At 41.7% G+C, this 21066-nt stretch overlaps 1 protein-coding gene across 11 annotated transcripts in view; it reads right to left on the reverse strand.

Moving 5' to 3' along the window:
- Nucleotides 1-674: 674 nt before the first annotated feature.
- The window catches only part of gramd1bb (GRAM domain containing 1Bb), a 126325-nt gene continuing 105933 nt past the window's right edge, over nucleotides 675-21066 (reverse strand). For all 11 annotated transcript variants that reach the window (XM_072392813.1, XM_072392815.1, XM_072392816.1 and 8 more), the window contains 15 exons: nucleotides 17620-17704; nucleotides 15921-16024; nucleotides 15722-15817; nucleotides 15322-15402; nucleotides 15058-15173; nucleotides 12531-12693; nucleotides 12189-12378; nucleotides 11936-12079; nucleotides 11720-11838; nucleotides 11487-11629; nucleotides 11235-11338; nucleotides 9457-9757; nucleotides 8932-9039; nucleotides 8384-8504; nucleotides 675-4299 (listed from right to left, as the gene is read on the reverse strand). In XM_072392813.1, coding sequence (XP_072248914.1) covers nucleotides 4210-4299; nucleotides 8384-8504; nucleotides 8932-9039; nucleotides 9457-9757; nucleotides 11235-11338; nucleotides 11487-11629; nucleotides 11720-11838; nucleotides 11936-12079; nucleotides 12189-12378; nucleotides 12531-12693; nucleotides 15058-15173; nucleotides 15322-15402; nucleotides 15722-15817; nucleotides 15921-16024; nucleotides 17620-17704 — 1965 coding nt within the window. In that variant the 3' untranslated portion in view covers nucleotides 675-4209. The remainder of the gene's footprint in view (nucleotides 4300-8383; nucleotides 8505-8931; nucleotides 9040-9456; nucleotides 9758-11234; nucleotides 11339-11486; nucleotides 11630-11719; nucleotides 11839-11935; nucleotides 12080-12188; nucleotides 12379-12530; nucleotides 12694-15057; nucleotides 15174-15321; nucleotides 15403-15721; nucleotides 15818-15920; nucleotides 16025-17619; nucleotides 17705-21066) is intronic.

Consider the following 21066-nt stretch of genomic DNA (forward strand, 5'->3'; position numbering starts at 1 on the left):
TTGAAATAGAAGGTGACTGTACTGTCAGTTGAATATTGTTAAAAGACACGTTAATCCTCAGATTGTGTCATGTTAGTGAAAAAATATGTTGGGATTACATTTGTCAAAAATAATGTCTGGAGTACTAAGATCAAAAGTTTGAGAACTTAAACTTATACATTTCAATGAACAAAGTGTTAGCCTATGTCTGTATATTGGTAGTCCTTACTTTGTATGCACACATTTCAGCTGTTTCAGTGCTTGCCCCTTCATCTGAGTTTCAACATAATAGAGATTGCATTGACAGCTGAGAGGTAACTAATGTAACACTAAATTGCAACAACAGGGAGACATAAGACTTCTGAGGGCAGACTGCTCCGACAGCAGAAGGTTATGAAAAGCTCCTTCAGCTCCCAAAGTAACAATACTGTCAATACATGACATAAATTATGCATTAGATTTTTTCTTTAAAGTGCAGTATCTGATGAATTATTCACATTGATGCGTTGTGCAATCCTTCTGTAAAACTCTCTCAGTGTGAAGTCTCCTGAGGTCAGACACACGGCATCTACAGAAACAGCTGTACTTCCAGCAGGTGAAAATCTTCGTGGTGCACGTTTAAATTTCCTGAAATTCATTTTCTGCACATGTGAGATAAAGTAAGGAAACGTCAACAGAGTTTGTTTAGATTTTTTTTTCTTTATTCATACTTCCAGTCTCTACTTCACATGAACCAGAAAGCCATTTCTCTCTTCAGTCTCGATATGAGGCAAGGTCATCGGCAAGTCAAAAACCCGCGCGCAGCGCAGGTTGGATTCTTTTGTGTGTGTGCGCACTGCAGATACACACAACATACACTTACAGTATATTCATCTTGTGTATAAATTTCACTAAAAGTCTAGAGATTAAAACATTTTCTAAAAAAAAAAAAAGAAAAAAAAAAGAAGAAAACATACAGTAGAATTTTTTTTTTCCTTGAACAGAACTACACCAGTACATGTTTTCAAGACACACTCGGAGAAGAGCATTTGCTATGAGTTTGATCAGCGGTCGTTCTCAGAAGGATGTGAGTGACTCCTAATTGTGTGTTTGTACAAGGCTGTTAGTTAGCACTGTGTTGCATGGTTGGCACTGCAGTCTCGCCGGCTCTGTGGCAGCAAGGTAAATGACAACGGCTACAGTCAACGACGTACACGATCCCTTAGTTGTCAGTGACAAAACCCGAAACTGTCGGGTGGCCTCGGTTCCACAGCTGAGCAGCGAGAGCAACCATACAATCAATCGTGTGACTCGGGTTAACCGTGTGAGGGTGCGCTAGGAATGAAAAAAAGATGGAAACCATCAAGAGAAGCAAAAGAACAACAAGAAATCGCAGCTTAGATTTGTGCAAGTCGAATGAGAAGATAGTTCTTAAGTAAATTTGCATAATTTTGGAGAGTTGTGATGTCGCAAATAGCAAAAAGTCACTGTCAGTAAAACCATCTCAATCACATTTCCCCGGAAAAAGCTGAGAATGTAATTTTAAACAAAAGTACAAGTGTGTGAAAAAGACAAAATGTTCTTTTCGATACATTTGAAAACAAATTCTTAAAGCATTTCAGTCATATTTTCAATCATATGACATTCCCGCACCATCACAGACATCTGTCAGTGTCATCAGGATCATACTGAACTTCTCACATTCAGGTCTTAAAGTTTCTGCGTGTTACCAATACTGAGGGCCCTTTTCCAATCTAATATACACTGGCAGTCAAACACACAGCAGAGGTCCAATCCTGAACCCACTCTTCTCATTTCAGTCGGTGAGGAGCTGTGCAGGCACAAAGTAAAGAGATCTTTCCCTCACACAGACCGTTTGTTCCTGCCCTCCCCTGAAAATGGACATGAAAGTGTGCCGGTCAGTCTTACTGTGGTTCAGAGCTGCTTTGTTTTTAGATGTGTCTCGGAATCATCTCAGTTTGGAATGAGTTTGGAAGTTCTAAATTCACTGTATTCCCTCGGCTCTGCATTCACATCCAAACTGAACCATTCTTTCTTTCATCCGCTGCCTGAAAAGGCCTTAAAGTGCTTCACTTTTCTTCGACATGAAGTATTTTTTTTTTCCTCATTTTGGAAGTGCTGTAAGGGGTCTTGGGAGATGCTCTACACTGCACCTCCTCCAGAATATATATAGTACATGACATACATGATAAATACTTCATTGAAAAACAACGTGATAGTCTGTGAAGGTACATTTCAGTTTCTTTCTTTTGGTTCAATTTAGTTGTGTAGTTTATTCTCATGCTTCCACTGCATCCAAGACAGATGTTTGAAGTGGGGAAAGGGAAAGTTTGAGCTGGGCTGAGGAGATTGTTTTAATATTTTGAGAAAACAATTCTTCTTTTTTCAAGTCTTTTTGCTTAGTTCGATGGCTTGCTAGACTTTCCGTTTCCCCAGTTTCTTATTAAGTGGTATCAATCCTTTCATCCAGCATGCAGCAAAAACGCAAACGAGTGCATTTCTCAAAACATCAAAAGGTTCCTTTCTAGCAAAGGGTAATCCAGCCACCGTAGTGGCGATGTGACCAGAAGAGCTGCTCATAGAGGGCGAATGAAGGGTTCATCTCCAAAATGTTACGTATCCACTAGCAAGAGAGAAATCAAGTTCAATCACTCAAACAGGGACGCTTTTGATGATCTGCCGTCTTCCTGTAAATTTCATTTTTTTTTTCTAAAATTACAGCTGACCACTATATAAAAGTAGCAGTTGTAAGTTTGCATTCAGATGTTGGATACATCACTTTGGAGCAAAACTCTTCGACTGTAAACTGTACCCTGGTGGGACTAATGCAAGGCGGCATCCAAATGCATTAGCATTTAAAATAAAAGGCAGTCTGGCTGCAGCAGCCCAAAAAAAAAAAAAATGTACAGGAGACAAATAAGAAACATACAAGTATGGAATGGTAAAAATATCATACTTCCCAGCACACACTGTCCACACGCACACACACACACACACACACACGCACACACGCGCCCACACACACACCCCCATGCGCGAATCTAATCGCACAAATGCAGAATCATACTTGCACACTGGACATGTCACAGACACATCTGGCATGCATTTCTAAGAAGAAAACACTTTTAGTTAGAAATTCTTTAACTTGTCTAGAGCTCTGATAATTTCTGTATGTACATAAATTAACAATAAATATAGGTCATGTTTATATATTTTGAAATATATATATTAAATAATGAAATATTCTTATATATTTCAAATATATTAATAGAATTCTTTCCAATTTGAAACATCTTGAAAGAGATATAATCACAGTTTAGTAATAAAACATGTAAGAATACAGGTCTCCCTACTGGTCTGGCTGCAGAGTCCCCGTTTCAAAGATGAATAATCACGATCCAATCCGGCCTTTACCCCCCCCCACCCAGGTTAATACATTCCACTTCTTTAGAACGGTGAGAAATAATGCATGGTAGGTAACACTGTGGTCGGACCAAGTGATCATGTTTGACAATTTGTTTCCCAGGTTAAAAAGGCGGACTCTCTGGTCTTATCAGTCCACTGATTCTACTTTTCAACATTTCGACACGGCGGTCTGACAGGGAGCCAGCCCTGACAGGAACCGTACAGGCCAGGTTCAAACGAGCCAACCAGGGCCTGACCAGTGAAGCTGATCCCCAGCTGCAATACTTGTTGTCTTTTGTGGAACCGAACTGTCGTCTGATCACCCGGAGGCTTATTAAAGGGACGCTACAGCGAGGACCTCTAGGGGACGATTGGTTTGGAACAGTCGAGAGAGTGAAAACATAGACTGGAACTGGACCACATTAACACTGACTGAGGGGAGCTAGGTTGTCTACATGCATGCAGTAGCTCCTTCTACCTCTCTGCCCCTCTCCTTACAGTAGGATGCACTTGGAAATAAGGAGAGTAGAAGGAAACAGTTATCCCACAGGTGGAGAGAAGGAGCGAGTCTCGCACCTCCCCCCAATGCCTCAGTGATGTTGGGGATACCTCAGTTCCTGTGTGTGTCCGTGATCCCTCCTATGAAAGGGGGTTTAACTTCTCAGTGCTGGAAACTACTGTTCCACTCTTTTTGTCTTTGGACCCGTTCACCGTTGGTCCCACCTCCCCCTCTGTCCTCTCTCTGTCTTGCTGATGCCTGCATACTGGTTCGCAAACAAAACAGGTCCTATATTGCACAGCATGCCCCAATGGCCTTGTGGTTTGTCAGTGATAGCGACTTCTCTTCTCCTCCGTCTCAGAGGGGTAGTCCCTTAAACCAATGCCTCGCTGGAGGTTCAGCAAAGAGTCTTTCATCTAAAGGAGAGAAGCAACAGAAGAAAAACGTTTATTTTTGACATTCTTAACAAGAAAATCTCTCCAAATCATCTGGTCCTTACCAGGTCTTTGAAATAAGCTAAATACAACTGCAGATGAACAATAAATGACACTGTGTCATCATTTCTGAATAATAAACTAAGCCCAAATGCTGGAGAAGTATGTGAAAAATGAACTACTTTCAGCAGCAAAAACTCCCGTCATCATTTTCTCTGTGACATTATCAGTCTCTCACATCACTGTGGAGGAATTTTGGCCTACTCTTCTTTCCTAATTTTCTTCAGTTCATTGGGGTTTACAGTTATTTGTTTACATGCAGCTCTTTTAAGGTCCCAACACACTATTTCAACCAGACCAAGGTCTGGCATTTGACCAGACAATTGTAATACTGTGGTTCTCTTATTTTACAGCCATTCTGGGTCAGATTTGCAGCTGTGTGTTGGGATCATTGTTCTATTGCATAACCCTATTTTAGCCAAACTTTAGCCGTCAGACATGTGGCCTCACATTTCACTGGAGAATACTTTGGTATACAAAGAGTTCCTGGTTGACTGCAAGGTTTCTCAATCCTGTGGCCTCAAAACAAGCCCAGATCACCCACTACTATCAAGCAACCCTCTGCCACCATGCTTGATAGTAGTTGTGTTTGGTTTTCCCCAAACATGACATTGGGCAATATGACCAAACCTGTCAAAGGACATTGTTCCAGAAGTCTTGTGGTTTATTCAGATGAAACTTTACAAAGCTGAACTTTTTTCTGGTAACCCTTCCAAATAAACCTTACTTATTCAGTCTTTTTTCTAATTGCACTGTCATGAACTTAGATATTCAACATGCTAACTGAGGCCTGTAGAGTCTGAGATGTATTTCTTGGGTATTTGCAGTTTCCCTGAGCATTTCCCAATCTGACCTTGGAGTGAACTTGCTGGGACGTCCACTCCTGGGAAGACTGGCAACTATCTTTATTGTTTTCCTCTTGTGAATTTTCTCTGCCATAGTAGAATGATGGACTCCAAACTTTTCAGAAGTGATTTTATAACTCTTCCCAGATTGATGGGCAGCAGATATTGCTTCTCTAAGATAACTGCTGATGTCTTTCCTCCTTGGCATTGCATTAACACACACCTGAATGCTCCAGAGCAGCAAAATGACAAAACTTCTGTTGCTTATCTTTTCTATTTCTAAAAAAGCGGTAAGGGCGTACTTATTTTTTCACTCAACTGCTTCGACATTTTGGCTGTCTTTGGTTAAAAAATACTGGCACAGTGCAACATGCCATATGTTTTTCTTCATCTGAGGAAGCTAGTAAGGACTCCACATGATTTCTATGATGTGCTGATTTCTGAAAACTAGAAGACTTATGGAACAAAGCCCTGTGGACAGACAAGACCAAAGTGGAGATCTTTGGTCAGAATGCACAGCACATGTAGATCATGTACAGTATAAACAAGTATAACCTATAAGTGAATTAGTCTGCTAGACTGTAGGACTGACTTCAAGTTAAGGAAAAGAAAGAAACATTGGCCCTCTCATTTAAGGATAGCATAGTTTGTGGAGAAAACTGTACAAATAAACTGGCAAATATTTATTTAGTTTGTTTTTGTTCAAATTGAACTGTTCTGCAGAATGATTAAAACTTCCATATAGAGAAAATCTATTAAAAACACAATCTGACCACAAGGCCTTATTTCTTTTTTTTTTTTTTACTTTGCACAGGGTCTGCAGAATGTTTGATTCCACCGCCTTACATGCATTATACACTTATTCTAAAGTGGTCCCTTCAAAACAAGCCAGGTAACAGCTGTGCTTATTCAACTAAATCTTTTGTCATTGTCAGAGCTGCAGTAACTGCACAGGAATTCTCGTCCTCTCAGAAATAATTAGAGGCCTCCTATCCAGCCTCTCTTCACCAAAAAGAAGCAGACGGTTGTTTGATTAGTCAGCTCGGCTTACATCTGGCTGGACTTCCATCACATTACAGCAGCAGAGTCTTGCTGTAAGAGGAATTCAATTCAATTGAAATGTGTTGGATTAAGCCTGCACTAACCAATGAGGCGCAAGCTTACTAAGTAAGATCAAAGGGTTAGTGATGTTAGGCCTATAAAGTCAGAATATTCAGTGTCACAAAGGTGTTTCTTTTAATCTTTTTATCTTATTAAGTTGCATATTTGCTATTACAGTAGCACAAACAAAGGCTTTTGTCGCATCGCCATGGGAACCATTAACAACTGACGATGAGAATGTTTTTATATTTTGAGCACAAAAGACCAGCCTTTATTCATTTCTAAATTTGCACGATTAGCATTTTTCTAGTGGCATTTCTCTTAATTGCACAGCAATATCGTAATTTTTTATAGAATTTTTATCGATTTTTTTTCTTCATCACTTAGTTGGATGCCAACAAAAAATCAAACAAAAGGGGATTTTTTTTGTTTTGAGACTGCAAAATGACTGATCAAACATGACAGACTATTCTAAGTGGCAAATAAAATTAAAACAGAGTTTAAGGATGTGGAGGAATGCAGTTGCCTGCCCTCCATCATCACTGTTGCCCTGGTTACGGGGGAGACAGGCATGGTCCGGAGAGGTGTATTACGACGCAAGTTCAAGACATCCTGTTGTCTTGGTTCCCAGCTGGACACAACCTGAACAACTATTCAGAGACAACAGATACTATGACGCTGGTTCTGCTCGTCCCTCACGAACCAGACTTCTCTTCAGGTGTTTTATGTGTCATTTCACGCTTCTTACACGAAATACAAAGGTCAGCTGACAAAAACTGTAAGTTGTACAAAGTAGTGAGTCAATACTGCCTGCTGCTTGTATCGGGCTACAAAAAGCGTTTAAACTTTAACTTAATACTCAGGAAGGGCATTTAACTCTGATACTGTCTCATAAAAAGCTTAACGCAGGAATCATATAGGTCTTAAACCAAATCAAAGTGAAACAAATTTCATAGTTTAAATAGGATCTCAACAGAATAACTGATATTTCAAACTTTGTTCGGTCCAACAGAAGCCGTTTAATTATAGGTTGTTGGTTGTATTTAAGACCAGTAGGTGGCGGTATAACGTTGCTGAAGCTGATATCAAGGGAAGTGCTCTCAATATGGCCGCAATACACGCAGCTAGCCGCGCGTGCTGGAAAAGGAATTTATTTGTTCCTTTAAAATAAAGTAGGAAACATGACGTGCTATATAGAGCAGACTTGCCAGATTTGTCGGGACAAATCTGATCCAAAGCGCTGATTTTCAGTTCAGGTTACTAAGCAGTTCACAGATTAAACGCAGAAAAGATGTCCTTGTATTTGTATATACATTTGATCAACTTTAAAGACTGACTTTTAAGATGATGGGTAAATTATTGATTTTACGTCAGATACATGATGAATCCTTTTATTCAACATCAATCATTCAGTTTCACTGTGTTTATAAGGCCAGACATCAGCATAGATTTACTAGTTCTGCCTAACTCTGTTGAAAATGTTGTTTCAGTCTGATTTTGCTGTCTGGGCTATTATTGGGAATCCGTGAAAGGACGAAGCTGCTCCAGAGCAAGTTTTTTAGCAGTTAGCAATGAGTTTAGCATTAGTTACCACGGTAATTAGCTGATAAAATAGAGCCAAATTTGTGACAGCGACAACTTTGACTTTGAGCTCAACAAACCTCACTAAGCCTCCGATTTCGCTTACATTCCTCTGCCCTTGTGGATGTCTTAGAAATTGCACTGAAAGGTTAGATAATGGGAAATACCAAAGTTAAGTAGTAGACTCAACTCATGTTAAAGAGAAGGGAGGTATTACACACTTAGGGGACATTGCATTGTGTATATGTATTTATCATTATGATCAAATAAGTTCAAAACAGCTTTGGACACATAGCCAACTCAACGTAAACGGAGCAGAGATAACTTCCAGGTTGCATTACAAAAGTCGATTAATGTGTTTGATATTTTTTCAGTTTTCATTTTAACTGGAAAATAGAATGAACAAATAGTACACTGATTGAATTCAGACAGTAAAATTCTCATGGTGTTAACCAAAACCTTCTTTTGTGTCTGAGTACCTGGTCCAGCAGCACAACTGACGACTTGATAATTTCTCTCCACTTCTGCAGCTCGGCGTCATGATAACGCTGCTGCGCCTCCAGGAGCTGGGCCCACTCCATCTGCGTCTGAGGCAGTTTACTGAGAAGTACACACACACACACACACACACACACACACAGTCAACATCAGGGTGAAGCCACTGGAGCATGATTTCCATTCGAAGGGACTGCCAATAAACAGTTTGGTAAATTGTTTCAGTAAGCCCAGAGCTATTCAGAGGTAATTTTAGAAACTCAGTGTTTTCCTGTCACGTGAATGCCCATATGGATATAGTTTAGTCTGTATGTCTGAGAGAGGGTGTGAGTGCATGTGTGCAACTGTGCAGACAGCCTTTGCTGCCAGTAACTGCAACAGAACTCTGTTCCCTTCCATCTCTTTGGGGATTAAGTTTTTGTACCTTCAAGTACCTCTGAAGCCCTTTAATCATCTTGAATTGCAATAAAAAGGATTTTGTAGAGCTGTTAATTAACAAGAACATGTAGAATGTGAATCTGTGCCTGTGTACCTCTCTTGAAGCCGAAGACTTTGCCAGGTTGTTAAGGACTGTGCAGAGTACTCCAGCATCCACAGCTTGTAGAAAAGCATCATGTTGAGGAACACCAGCAGGACCAGGCTGAAGGAAGGCAGGAGAGAAGTAAAGTCAACGCATGACGCTTTTGGTTTAGATTTCAGTAACTCATTTGAAGCACGTGGCACATAAATGATGCGATGGATATATTTTAGAAACATATGCATATGTGGCACTACTGGCTAATCACAAAACATATATACCTGAGACAGATCCTAGCGATAGCAATGAAAGAAGAGGAGAGAGGAGTTAAACTCCAGAGAAAAATGATGAGATCTTTTAAAAGAACAAAAAAATAAATGAAATTATGCAACAAGTAACTCTGACAGATAAGCATGTGTGTGTGCTTGTGTGTCGTATGGAGAGTCGTATTTGTATTTATGCCCCAAAGAACAGACTCTGTATGTGGTAACCTCCACATGAATTAATGCGTGCACGTGTTTGTGTGTGTATGTTGCGTACACAAAGCTGATGATGAGCAGCAGTTTGGAGACGCTGTACAGAGCCAGGCCCCCGGGCAGGTGATGGTGTTCTGGACTCTGGTGTCTGGTTTGCGTGGAGCCGGCCACTTGTTTGATCCTCTGAATTACTTCCTCATCCGTCGGCGTGGTAACAGGGCTGAGGGCCTCGTCCAGATGTTGGCTGCGCATGTGTGGAAGCGGCCTCTTCTTCCGCCTGACCGTGGAGTTCTTAACCACCTTGGCCTTTGGGGACAGCTGGTGTGCTTCTGTCAGTATTTCCTCCAGCTTGGACAACTCGAGTTCTGATGGTGGGGAAAAGTTTGGTCACAGATCTGTATCACACCTCACTGAAAGGCAGAGCTGGACTGAAAACAAACTGTTTGACTGTAGGAAATTATTGTACGTGTTTGTTTTTTTTTACATTTAGCGATAAGAGAACAATTTTCATTTTAATCTTACTAATACTCTAATAGTTTTATTTATATAACAACAATACACAGCAAAGGCAGACAGACATTTATCCAAACTGATAATCATTCTCTTTGAACATGCGCTTTAAAACAAGTGGCTGAGAAAAAAAGGAAAGGCTTACAACCACTAGTGGCTGTGCATGTCAGTCTGCTGTGAATAACCCCTTTTGACTCTGCTTCTTTTACTATGTGAAAGCCCTCATTCAGAACTGGTGCCTGCAGTTGGTCTCTGCTCGTCTTTCACCTTTACGACTCTGGTGTCCAGTCCAACTCCAAGCGATCAAGCTATCCAGCAATTAACTGCATGTGGTGTTTAAAAAGTGCAGCAAACGTATCAGCTGGGATTTAACGTTGGCAGCCATACTCTGTGCTGCTTGTCTTGTTTTGTAATCTCATTCGTGTATAATTGTCTTGGTGCCTCTCTGCAATCACTTGTTGGCAGTTACTTGTAGTTTAGTTCAAATCTTCATCGACTTTGTTGATAGTTGTGTAAAGAGGCCTCTGTGACTGTCAGGAGACTAGGACAGGCTTGAACTCCCACAACATTCTCATTCAGTTGCATGTTTGGAGAGTACAGCTACTTTCTGTTTTAGATTGTACAAATGAATTGTGATGCACTGCTTTTCTCATTTTGCTTTTATTCATTTAAGTCACAGAGTGGTACACAGCTTTCCTAAACCTGGTTTAATGGGGTCCTCTCAGGTGCTACAGTGGTCAAATCACATAAGAAAGTCTCACCTACAAGTTATTAAACCCCTAAAACTACACCTAGTCTACACCTTCTTCCTCAATCCGTTGGGATCTATGAATATGATGACTTGGGCCTCTGCCTGACAGCAGATGTTTACTTTGACTATTAAAGGCTGCAGCCTGTTCTTCGTACCACAGAGCGTCTATCAAGGAGTGAAAGCTAAATATTACAAGGTCATTGGCACATGGACGTATCTGAACGATCATGTATTCAACTTGTACGGCTTTCAACTATATTAGAAATGCACTGCTGCTAGGTGGCAGTTACCAAAACATTAGCAGCAAGTAGCCACGATTGGTTCCTCCTACGTGAAACACAAGGGCTGTCTGACCTCACCTTTCTGACCCTGGAGGGGGTGTTTTGCAGATCAATAGCACAAATTCCAAGCCATAACACTGATGGCTGTTGCTTATGACATGTCTTGTGACACAAAAAACACATCTTATGGACACGTTAAGGTTAAAAGCTTGATTATTAGCAGAGGGGGACTTAAAGTGTTGCAACAGTTTGGGACGACTGGTGACCAATACAAATGGATAAACAAAAGCAGAAGTTTACCAAGATGCCGGAAGTTCTCTTCAAGCCCACTCCAGAAGTTTTTCTCTATGAAGCCTTTCACCAGCCCCCACGGCTGTTTCCTGTAGCGCAGCTCTGTTGATACCCTGAGAGACGGAAATGTATTCATACAACATGAAGGCGTTTCAAGTAGAAAATGCTGCTGGATATAAAGAGGTAAAACACAAATGCAAAATGGACAGAAGATTTCAAACTAAGACATGTCTAAATAAAACTTCACCTAGTCTCACTCACCGTAATCGACACTTATTCTTGGCCACCCGTGTGAGCATGTAGCGGTTGAGAGTGTAGAAATAATCGTGGTAGGGCACATCGTGTGTGATGACCTCAGCATCAATTATGTAACACTCACTCTCCTGACTGGCTTTGTACAGAGTCTATAAAATCAGCAGAATGTGGTTTAATTGTTTAGAAAAGCAAAGCTTAAACAGAAAGAACTGTATCTGGTTTGCTTGAGCTGACTTCACCTGTGTCTCTGTGACAGTGGCTGTTTTAGGTGCCAGGGGATTGGAGAGAGAGATGGTGTACATGATTTCTCTGGTCTGATTCCCAGCCTCCTCTTTCTTCCATGGGTGGTAAACCACATCTGCACGGAAAAATCGATTTTTTTTATATGCACCATTGCCCTGGAGGTCAGACAGAAAAATAAATGGATCACTGGCAACAATGTAGGGCGCACTGACCTGAGAATCGCCTCTGCTCCATGAAGTCACTCATAAACTGAGACTCTGTGAAGAGGATGTCATAGAGTTTGTCCACACTGAACTTGTACACCTCGTTGATATGCTGCCTGCCGTTCAGATCCTCGTGGAAGGCCTGTACCTCACCTACATTGCAAAAAAAACAGAAAATAAGACATGATCCTCACCCATTTCTCTATTTAATCCTGTTATGATCAGGAAATCAGTCCCAGTTCAGTCTATACGGTGCAGTTACCCTCATCATGGGTTTCTGAGGAGTCACTGAGCTCAGTGGGGATGTCTTCGTTGTCGTTAAAGTCCAGTGATGGTGAAGGGACAGGACCACCAGGCCCGCTGGTCTCGTTCTTCTCCTCCAACACCAGAGGCAAAGCCAACAGCTCACCATCTGGGAGGCAGTCTGCAAATTCCTCTGCTGGGAGTTCAAACTGAGGGAAAGCAGTGACACAGGAATCGATTGTCCACATTGTTAAATCTTGTCAAGCACATTTTCCCAGAAGTTATTCTGACCCGGTAAAGTGTTTAATTAAACTTGGCAGAGCTGCCTCTAAATACTGTGAGTGTTGGTGCTGGAACTTACTGTGATGGGTGTGTCATGGTTGCCAGGGCTTGTGATGGTGCTGTTTGGAACAACCTTCTTATGCAGCAGAGGAGGGCTCCCATCAGGCTTGGCCTCTGCACTGTTTTTTGTCAAGTTGTCATTGTTGATCTCATTTTCCTCATTTGGAATCTCTTCACTGAACCTGTGGGTGGCAGACAACAGTGATAGAGGAGAAGTGTACTTTTGAATGAGCTTCTTCTTACACCTAAAGTATGTTAAGTGTTAGTGTTTTCAGACTTTTTCAAAACACGATTTGGCCTCCTCGACTTATATGGTAGATGAGCATTGTTTGACATGTATCGAGATACACATAAAAGATGCTCAATCCAAGTGCAAGGTGGTCGCTTTTTAGATTTCATTCGCACTTTTTTAAACAATTCTGTAGTAGCCTAGGAACCAGACAAGAGCTACGCTTTTATTAGCTCTTGATCCTGCTCCTGTTTACCAGCCAGCTTTCAGCTGGTTCAGCTGTTGTTTATTCAACACATTCTCATTTTCAACTTGTACAATACAAATGCTTCATCAAGAGTCCTTTGAAACAGTTTTCAATATACTGAATATTCCTCTACTGCACTAAATGTAAACCTTGACAGGAAAGTGGAGACCTGGTTCCAGGGTGTGAACTACGGGGAGCCAGGGGGGTCTCAGCCCCCCTTAATGAGACATGAGCTCCCCTGAAAACATGATTTGTGAAATTTTGGAGGTCTCTAAAATATAGGCAAAATGCTGTTTTTTTCCCCATGTATTTCCTTTTTGTTTTTTGTTATTTTTGTACTGTCATAATCATGGATCATGTGTAAAATTAGGCTATTTTTAATGTACGATTTGTGCATGAGGGTAATTATCGCTATTTCAATTTAATAAAGATGCCGGCCAGCATGCAATTCTTGTCCTCACCATTGAAGCGTGGGGGCGCTGTGTCTTAAACCGAACATTACTTAATCTTTAAATATAAACAAGGAAAAAAAACGCTCAATTTCAGTGCTAAATAATAAATTCATCATGTCTAAAATAACAGGCGAATCTACTACGAATAAAGGCAAATCTACTTGCACATTTTGGGTTTACTAAGAAATACAAGACGAATGACTCTGAGGAGCAGCAAGAGGCAAGTTCTTCGGCTGATGATGCTATCTTGAGAGCAACCGACACCACTGCTGCACCTGCGGGGAAACCTGCTGCCTGTGAAAGCCCTCCGACACCCGGGCCCGGGTGACCGGCATACAGGACAGAGGCTAGAGATGGGGTCAATGGCAGCTCAGAGGCCGCTGATGGCGGTGACTCCACCTGCCCATGTGCTTATAAATAGGCATAGGCTACAGGCAGGCTTGTAATAATGGATGTGTTTTGAGTAAGTCCTCTCTCTGAGGGATGCGCAAACCCCCCCATGTGAGTGAGCCCCCCCCTGAAAGCTGCGGTATAATTCGCACACTGCCTGGTTCCCAAGTAGGAGACTTGTGTTCAAGTCCAATCTTGGCATCGCTGTTTTTGTTAACTTCTTTTCCTGTCCTCCTTCACTCCATCTTTACTGATTTTGAGTCCAGTTCTTGTACAGCCACCCTTCCATGGAGACCATTTCTGATGAGGCTTTGGCCAATAGTCAATGGATCAACTAAAGGTCCAGATGCATCTCCCAGGTCCTTTGTCAAGTAGTCTGATCTGTTTCCTAAGTTGTCAGTTATGTGTAGACACAACACTAGTTCCCTCTCTCAGTTTGGGTGCCTTTTTAGGCCTGAATGTTACTGTTGAAAGGTTTAACAGAAAAAAACACTCTTCTCTGAAAATGGTCAATTACATGAATGGACTGAAACTCAGTAAAAACTCAGAAAGTCCTCCAGAAAGCCTGCAGAACTGTTGCTCTTGACGACTTTAAAAGATTACAAGAATGTCTAGCACCTGAGACGCAAAACACAAATGAATGAGGAATGGCTTGAAACCTTTGGACAGAACTCTAAGTCTATCCAGTTACATCAAGAGGCATTTTGTTTAACACTTTTCATTGGATATGAAAATGATGTTCAACACTAATTCTAAATGTTTGGGAAACAAGTGAAAGGGTCTCCACTTCAGTTGGGGAAGCTCACTGATCTGTTCTCAGATCACACACAGTAGTAAACCCAAGAATGTGCGGTAGACCAAACTGATTTAAACCACATTTCTTAGCTACTTTTGGCAGTTTTATAAAAACATAAATCACAAAAGTGATCTCTGAAAAACTCAAGACTGAATTTAATTTTTGCAGACTTTTCCAGTTGCTTGCCAATATCTAACCCATCTGGTAAACCAAGAAGATTAAAAGAAACCCTTGAAATTGTGTGATGCTGTGTGCAACTGTGGATCTAAATGGATTACCTATGACTACTGGAGGGTTTATGATTGTAAGTGATTGATCATGTGAGTATTATTTGTTAGTGGGCTGACATATCATTTCACAATTAGGGTAATTAGATAATTGGCTGAAAATGTTTGTAATTAGTAACTGATGCAGCAGTGCAAGCAGCCTCACCCCATGGTGTTGAAGTCGTCATCAGGGGGAACGTAGTCCTCGTCGTCACTGGTAAGGCCGAGCTCATTGCCATAGCACTGATGAACAAAGTGCCACAGTTCTTTAGGGCACAACGGCTGCAGAAGGCACAGGCAAAGTAAACAAGGAATGAGATTTATCTCACAGCAAAATATGCGAGAAGCAAAGAATGTCGGTCAGCAAAGCAAAAAATCAGTTTCTTGAACATAAAACAAAAGGATACAGTCACAGATCAGCTTTGCTTACTTTGTCTAGCAGCGCATTCTGCCACAGTCTGAACATCATCATGTAGGTCCTGTCCCTGGCTCCAAATGAGGTGAAGAAGTGCTGTGAGGGAAAAAAAGGGAAACATTTATTACTTCAATGACTACAGAAATGAAGACGTTTAATTCTTCTAGTTTGAGATCTTTCAAATAAGTGAGTTTGAGATGACTAGAATTCTAGAGTCATTTGTGTATTTTGACAGTTATGGTGGGCGGTATTATCAAGCCAATCGTTCTCCAAACACTTATTTTTGACAGGTACATCCACCCCTATTTGTGAAAAAGTTTAATTCACTAATAATCCTGTCAACAGCCATATTTCCCACCGCAAGGCCTTCCAGGTTAGAGCATTGTCACAGTCGTTGGGAGTTTCTACACTTTACCTTGTCAGTGTCTGTGCAGACCTGGATGGCATTGGGAATGAGGCGAGCGGTCTTCTCTTTCGTCATCGAGCAGATGTCCTTTAGTCGGACCGTCAGCTACTCGCAAACACACACAAATGCACATATTCATACATACATGTTCACACATGCCCCAATACTGCCAACAAAAATGTAAAAAAAGTCGAGTTTATGGCCATACAAGCGTTTCCCAGCGGAAGATGTTGCTATAGAAACAGATCCAGTTCTCAGAGAGGTAGAGTCGTCCCTGCAGGAGGATGTCCCGTTGAAGAGCACATGAGTAGTCTGCAAGACAAACAAGTCCAGAAATCTGAGAAAAATGAGCGCTGCTCACACCAAATATGATGAATAATTACCAAAAACAAGACCTCAGGGATAACTTACGTTATTACTGTGAACATATGGTAAATCATTCATTGTGAGTATGTCCTTGACTAGTTTAGAAGTGATCATTTTTCATAAAATGTTCATTCTGACACATACAGTACCCTTAAAATATATCAATAAACCTTGAAATGTTTCAGTTTTGCAGTTTTACAGCACAGATCTGAAGCAAACCGGTTTCATTTACAAAAAATAGCAGAAAGGAACACTAAAACTCCAAATCCTGAACGTAATGTGGCACAACAGCAGGATGCTGCAGGCATCATAACAAAACAGGTACCTAACCTGTGTGCTTTCAAGCATCTTTTGAGTCTAATCATGATTTCTTTTTTTTCTCCTCAGCTTCAAAAGGTCAGTATCAACACATGATGGCGTTCTCATACTCGGCAATTATGAAAAATATTTTCTTATGTATGATCAGAATTTATAAAAAAAGTTTGACCTTCATGACAGATTTTCAAACATTTCGAAGGGAAATTCCAGATCAACTGCCAAAAACACAGAAAGTACATGCAGGTGAGAAGAGACTCACTCTGTATCTCCTCACAGGAAAACTTTGTCCTGTCTGATTAGAAGTTCTGACCGCACCCACGTACAAATCCTGCAGGGTTCCCTCACTCTATAGGCTGACATTTTTGCAAATAAAGGATAGACTTTTTGTCTGTACCTACCCTGGTCCCAATTGTAATGCAGTGTGACAATTAGACAAAACACACCTCTAGACTTTGCAAAAAATACTTGGGGAAGACAGAAGGCTCGCACGCCATTGGCCATTTCGTGGCCTCCTCAGTCACCTGACCTAAACCCCATAGGATTCGACTGTCAAGAGCTTGAAGGGTTTTGAACCACGCAGCCAAAAAATACAAACCTTCTCTGGGAATGTCTTCGAACTACGTGGGAGACTGCAGCAAGTCGCTCTGAAAAGCTCACTGCTGCTGTGTTCAGAGTTTGCAGAGCTGTGATCAAAACCAAATGTGGCTATATTGAGAAGTCAGAGTCTAATGTTCGTACTTCATGATGACTTGCATTGTTTTCGTTCGGTGTTGTTGCAGTTCTCAATGGTCAAAAAAATGTTTTAGCACCAAGATATATTTAGATGTATTTGCTCACTTGGAGGGTCCCGTAAAAAGCAGTTAAGTTCCTTAATTTGAGTATTTCTGGTGTGTGCGCATCATGTTTGCTAGATGTAAGTTCCTCCTCAACAGACCACAAAGTCAGATGCATGTCTTTTAAAAAAAAAAAAAAAAAAAGACATCTCTAACGAATCAACTAAGCGGTATGCTGCTGAGAATGCTGGACAAACACACCTTTAAGTTGTAAAAAGTGCAAAAATGTACACGAAAGCTGTCAATCAAAAACAATCTGGATGCATTTATAATAATAAGAATTTGCCAGTCCCTTCTCTATTGAGGATTAATTATTTTATAATTACTACCAAGCTGGGTGCACCCAGCCAGTCATCAGATGGCCTCAGAGTGCGTTTGCCATCCACTCACCCACAATGAGTCTCTCTGTGTCGGGGAGCTGCTTGAAGAGTTTCCTAAAGTCCTCATTGCGCTGCTTGTATGTTGGGCTCAGCACCTGCAGTGACAGGCAGAGTCAGAAACATAGCACACCCACACCCACATACACACACACCCCCACCCACACACACTCCCCACACACGGATGCTTCCCAAATTCACACTTTTGTCTTCATGCTCATTCACAAGTGTCTCTGCCACACAGCCCGGGTTAACAGTTTCTATGAGCATGTGAGAAAACCTTGTTAAAACCACCCACAGCTTTGATGAGGATGTCTGGTTTCATTTAGCCACATGCTGACTTTCATTCTATGGGGGATTTTGACAGGCTCTGGAAATGGAAAAATAGTGAATGGCAAGCAGAAGAAAGTAGCCTGAGTTATCTGTAAGGCTGCATCATTACTGACACTCAGCAACAGCGAGGCTTAAAAGGCCAATCTCAACAGCGTCAGCAGGGTGCAGATCATTTGACACACATGCTGTCATGACGAGAATGTGGAATTCACAGTGGGAGTTACATTATCAGGTTTGAGTTAGAAAGCAACATGTTTCTGTCAATGGGGCTTTTGTTAGCTGGTAAGGAGCAGGACAGCTGATAAGAGTACACAAACATCATGGTACAACGTGCTAAAAAAAAATCTAAGTTCTAAAAAAAATATCCTTCTACATCATCCCACTTCTTGCTTTCCTTGGCTGCGGTGAACTTGATTATTTGCAGTGCGAACGTTTGATGTGTAAAACCTCCAAATGTGTGCTAAGTGAGAGCTCTGAGAGGCCCGTGCCAGATGCTTCCCTTCAACAGGAAATGTTCAGGAAATAATCGCTGCCAATACAGTAACAAGAAGTTTACTGACAAAAAAGAAAGAAAAATATCCCTTCGGAGCATTTCTGGTGGGAAAAAGAACAACATGTTCACCCAAAATGAACAAGCACCTTCCTTGCAAAATAAAGGGAGTTGGAACGCTGAGACGCTGATCGGGAGTATCTCTTTCTGCTTTGAGAAACACGAGGTGATGCAAAAGTGAACAGCTGAAGTGAAACGCACGCACCAACCTTCCTCCATGTCTAGAAACAACTAAACACACACCTACACTGTTGATATATGAAGTCACTCACATAGTAACCTGATGATCTCTCCTGACAACTGGCCTCTGTGAGCTCCAGCAGAATTCCAAGAGCTATGACTCATAACCAAACCAGTGGTTTTATTTAGTGCTGGGGAATTACCACAAAACTATGCTTTCTGCAGCATACAGTAAAGATAGATATTGCTACAACAACTTTCTCTTGTGGCTTGGTTCTGTTAAAATGAGACAACAAAACAAGGTTGCAACTCTTCCGCTCTCGCTCTGCTTTTTAACAAGTAGAGGCCAACTTACAGCAGGAATATCCTCTGTGTCCCACTCAGGGTCCTGAAGGTCCGAGGCAGCCCAGCCCCATTCCCAGCCCCATTCCCCTCTAGCTGGTCCCTGCAGGAGCCATCCTGCCAACGCCTCATCCAGTTCCAGCACGGCCTCCCACTCCGACATCGTGCAATCATCATCCAGCTCCGCATTCATTGCGCCAGCTCCTTTTTGGCGCCTGGATGGAAGCAGATTTTCCAAAATGTGCCTCCTCTGACGTTGGAGGACTTGTCCGTTGCAGTAGGTTTGGAAAATGAGAGGAGATAGATGGAAAGTCCAGTTGTTTGGGAGCTGCAGTGTCCGCCCCCCTTGGTTTGGGTGCTGTTCTTTTTCAGTGTTGAGAGGTGGACACGGCGCACTCCAGCCACATGATCCTTGTGTTGCTCTGTCGTTCTCTGGCTCTCTCCCGCTTCCTTTCACACACACACAGGGAGAGGAGTTATGGCCGTTGCCCTCTAGTAACCCCGGCCAACAAGTCCTGTATTATCATGCCATGAGCTTTTTCCTTTTTTTCCCTGCTAACTCATCTAGTCAGTGTTTGAGCATGTGTGGTGCTGTCCAGGTCTCGAGTGCCTTGTAATTACTCTGTTTACAAGCAGCAAAGAATGAGGAAAGTTTACTTTGTGGAGAGGTCTAATACAAGCACGGAATTAGCTGGAAGGAGAGAAGCGGAGAGGACAAAAACTGGTTTGAAGAAAAGGAAGGAAAAATGTTTTCAGTCTGTTGAAGTATGTCTTGAGTCCATCTTGCTGGCTGCCCAAGTGATTGAATTACAGAGAACAGATGTGAGCATAACCTCCAGTTACCTCCGCCTGGAAAACAACACCATCAGTCTTGGCAGGGTCTGCATTGGGTTGTGGGCCACAACTTACACTGCAGAGTGAAGGGCCGAGGCAAAGATACTGTAAATAACCGTCTGATTATCTTTTTCTTGTGTAGAAAGGCTACTTAAATTCCCACCAAAGGTAGCAAAAGTGCTGATCATTGATGAGTTGAAGACATTGAAGGTATAAATGCGTTTCTCCGAGTCTTGAAACTGAGGTCATTCATGTACTCCTAACACATAACCAGCCTCTGAGCAGTCACCCTGAGCAGATGAGAAAGACACAAAGCCGACCGTGCCTATTTTAGGAGACCCTTAAAAAACAATTCATGTGCATGTCCTCCAGCTATTCTTAACTTGAAACATTTGAGCCGTCTGGAAGGTGGGAATGGTTTTTTGAAGGTCTGAGCGGCGATGAAAGAAAAACAAAGAAAAAACAACTAAAAGCAAGAGCTCAAATTTCAGTGCCTCCTGCTGGACGAACCAAACGTGTACCCGACATTTGCACTCTGGGTTTTAGCTGTAAGTCCAACTGTTGCTGTTTTTTCCCCAGTCCTCGATGAACCAGACGCTCCAGAGACAATCTGAACCAGGAAAAACAGATAGCCTTCAAAACAGCCTTCAGTCTTCAGTCGCAGGTTTCCTAAAAAGCAGAATAAAGCCTTTGTCCACACTGTAAAAGCCTTTGCTTTATTCGGATAAAACTTCAGGGAAAAGATGATTTATTCTCCAATATTACTTGCGGTGTTCCAAGCTGAGAGCCATTCTATATTTCCTCTCTTTTCTTTCCATTTTCTCCAATAAATCAAGCAAAGAACAGGGCCATTGTGGCGGATGCACGTCCAGAGTTCAGGTGAGCGAATGAGACTTGGGATGAGGTGGGACTGCAGATACACGGCTTGTATTGATTGGGTTAATAATGAACTAGTTGGACAAACAGTAGGCGATGGAGGAGACTGGTACCGTAATCCAGGGTGTGTACTTGAAGGGCTTGTGTTCTTTCTATTAACAATAAACCTCTTTTTATATGACTGTTTTCCATCTGCTGAAAAAAGCAGGTGAGCTCTAAGGGCATGTGTGTGTCTGAGGGATGAAAGTTTGATGTTTTTATCAGTTTTTCCTGTAGATAGCAACTAAGTCAATTCACTGACTGTTTAAAGTAACGATCTCGCTTATCGTGTAGCTTGTTGCTAAC

Source organism: Leuresthes tenuis, unplaced genomic scaffold (genome assembly GCF_036924035.1).
Source record: "Leuresthes tenuis unplaced genomic scaffold, fLeuTen1.0.hap1 SCAF_9, whole genome shotgun sequence".
Classification (NCBI taxonomy): Eukaryota; Metazoa; Chordata; class Actinopteri; order Atheriniformes; family Atherinopsidae; genus Leuresthes; species Leuresthes tenuis.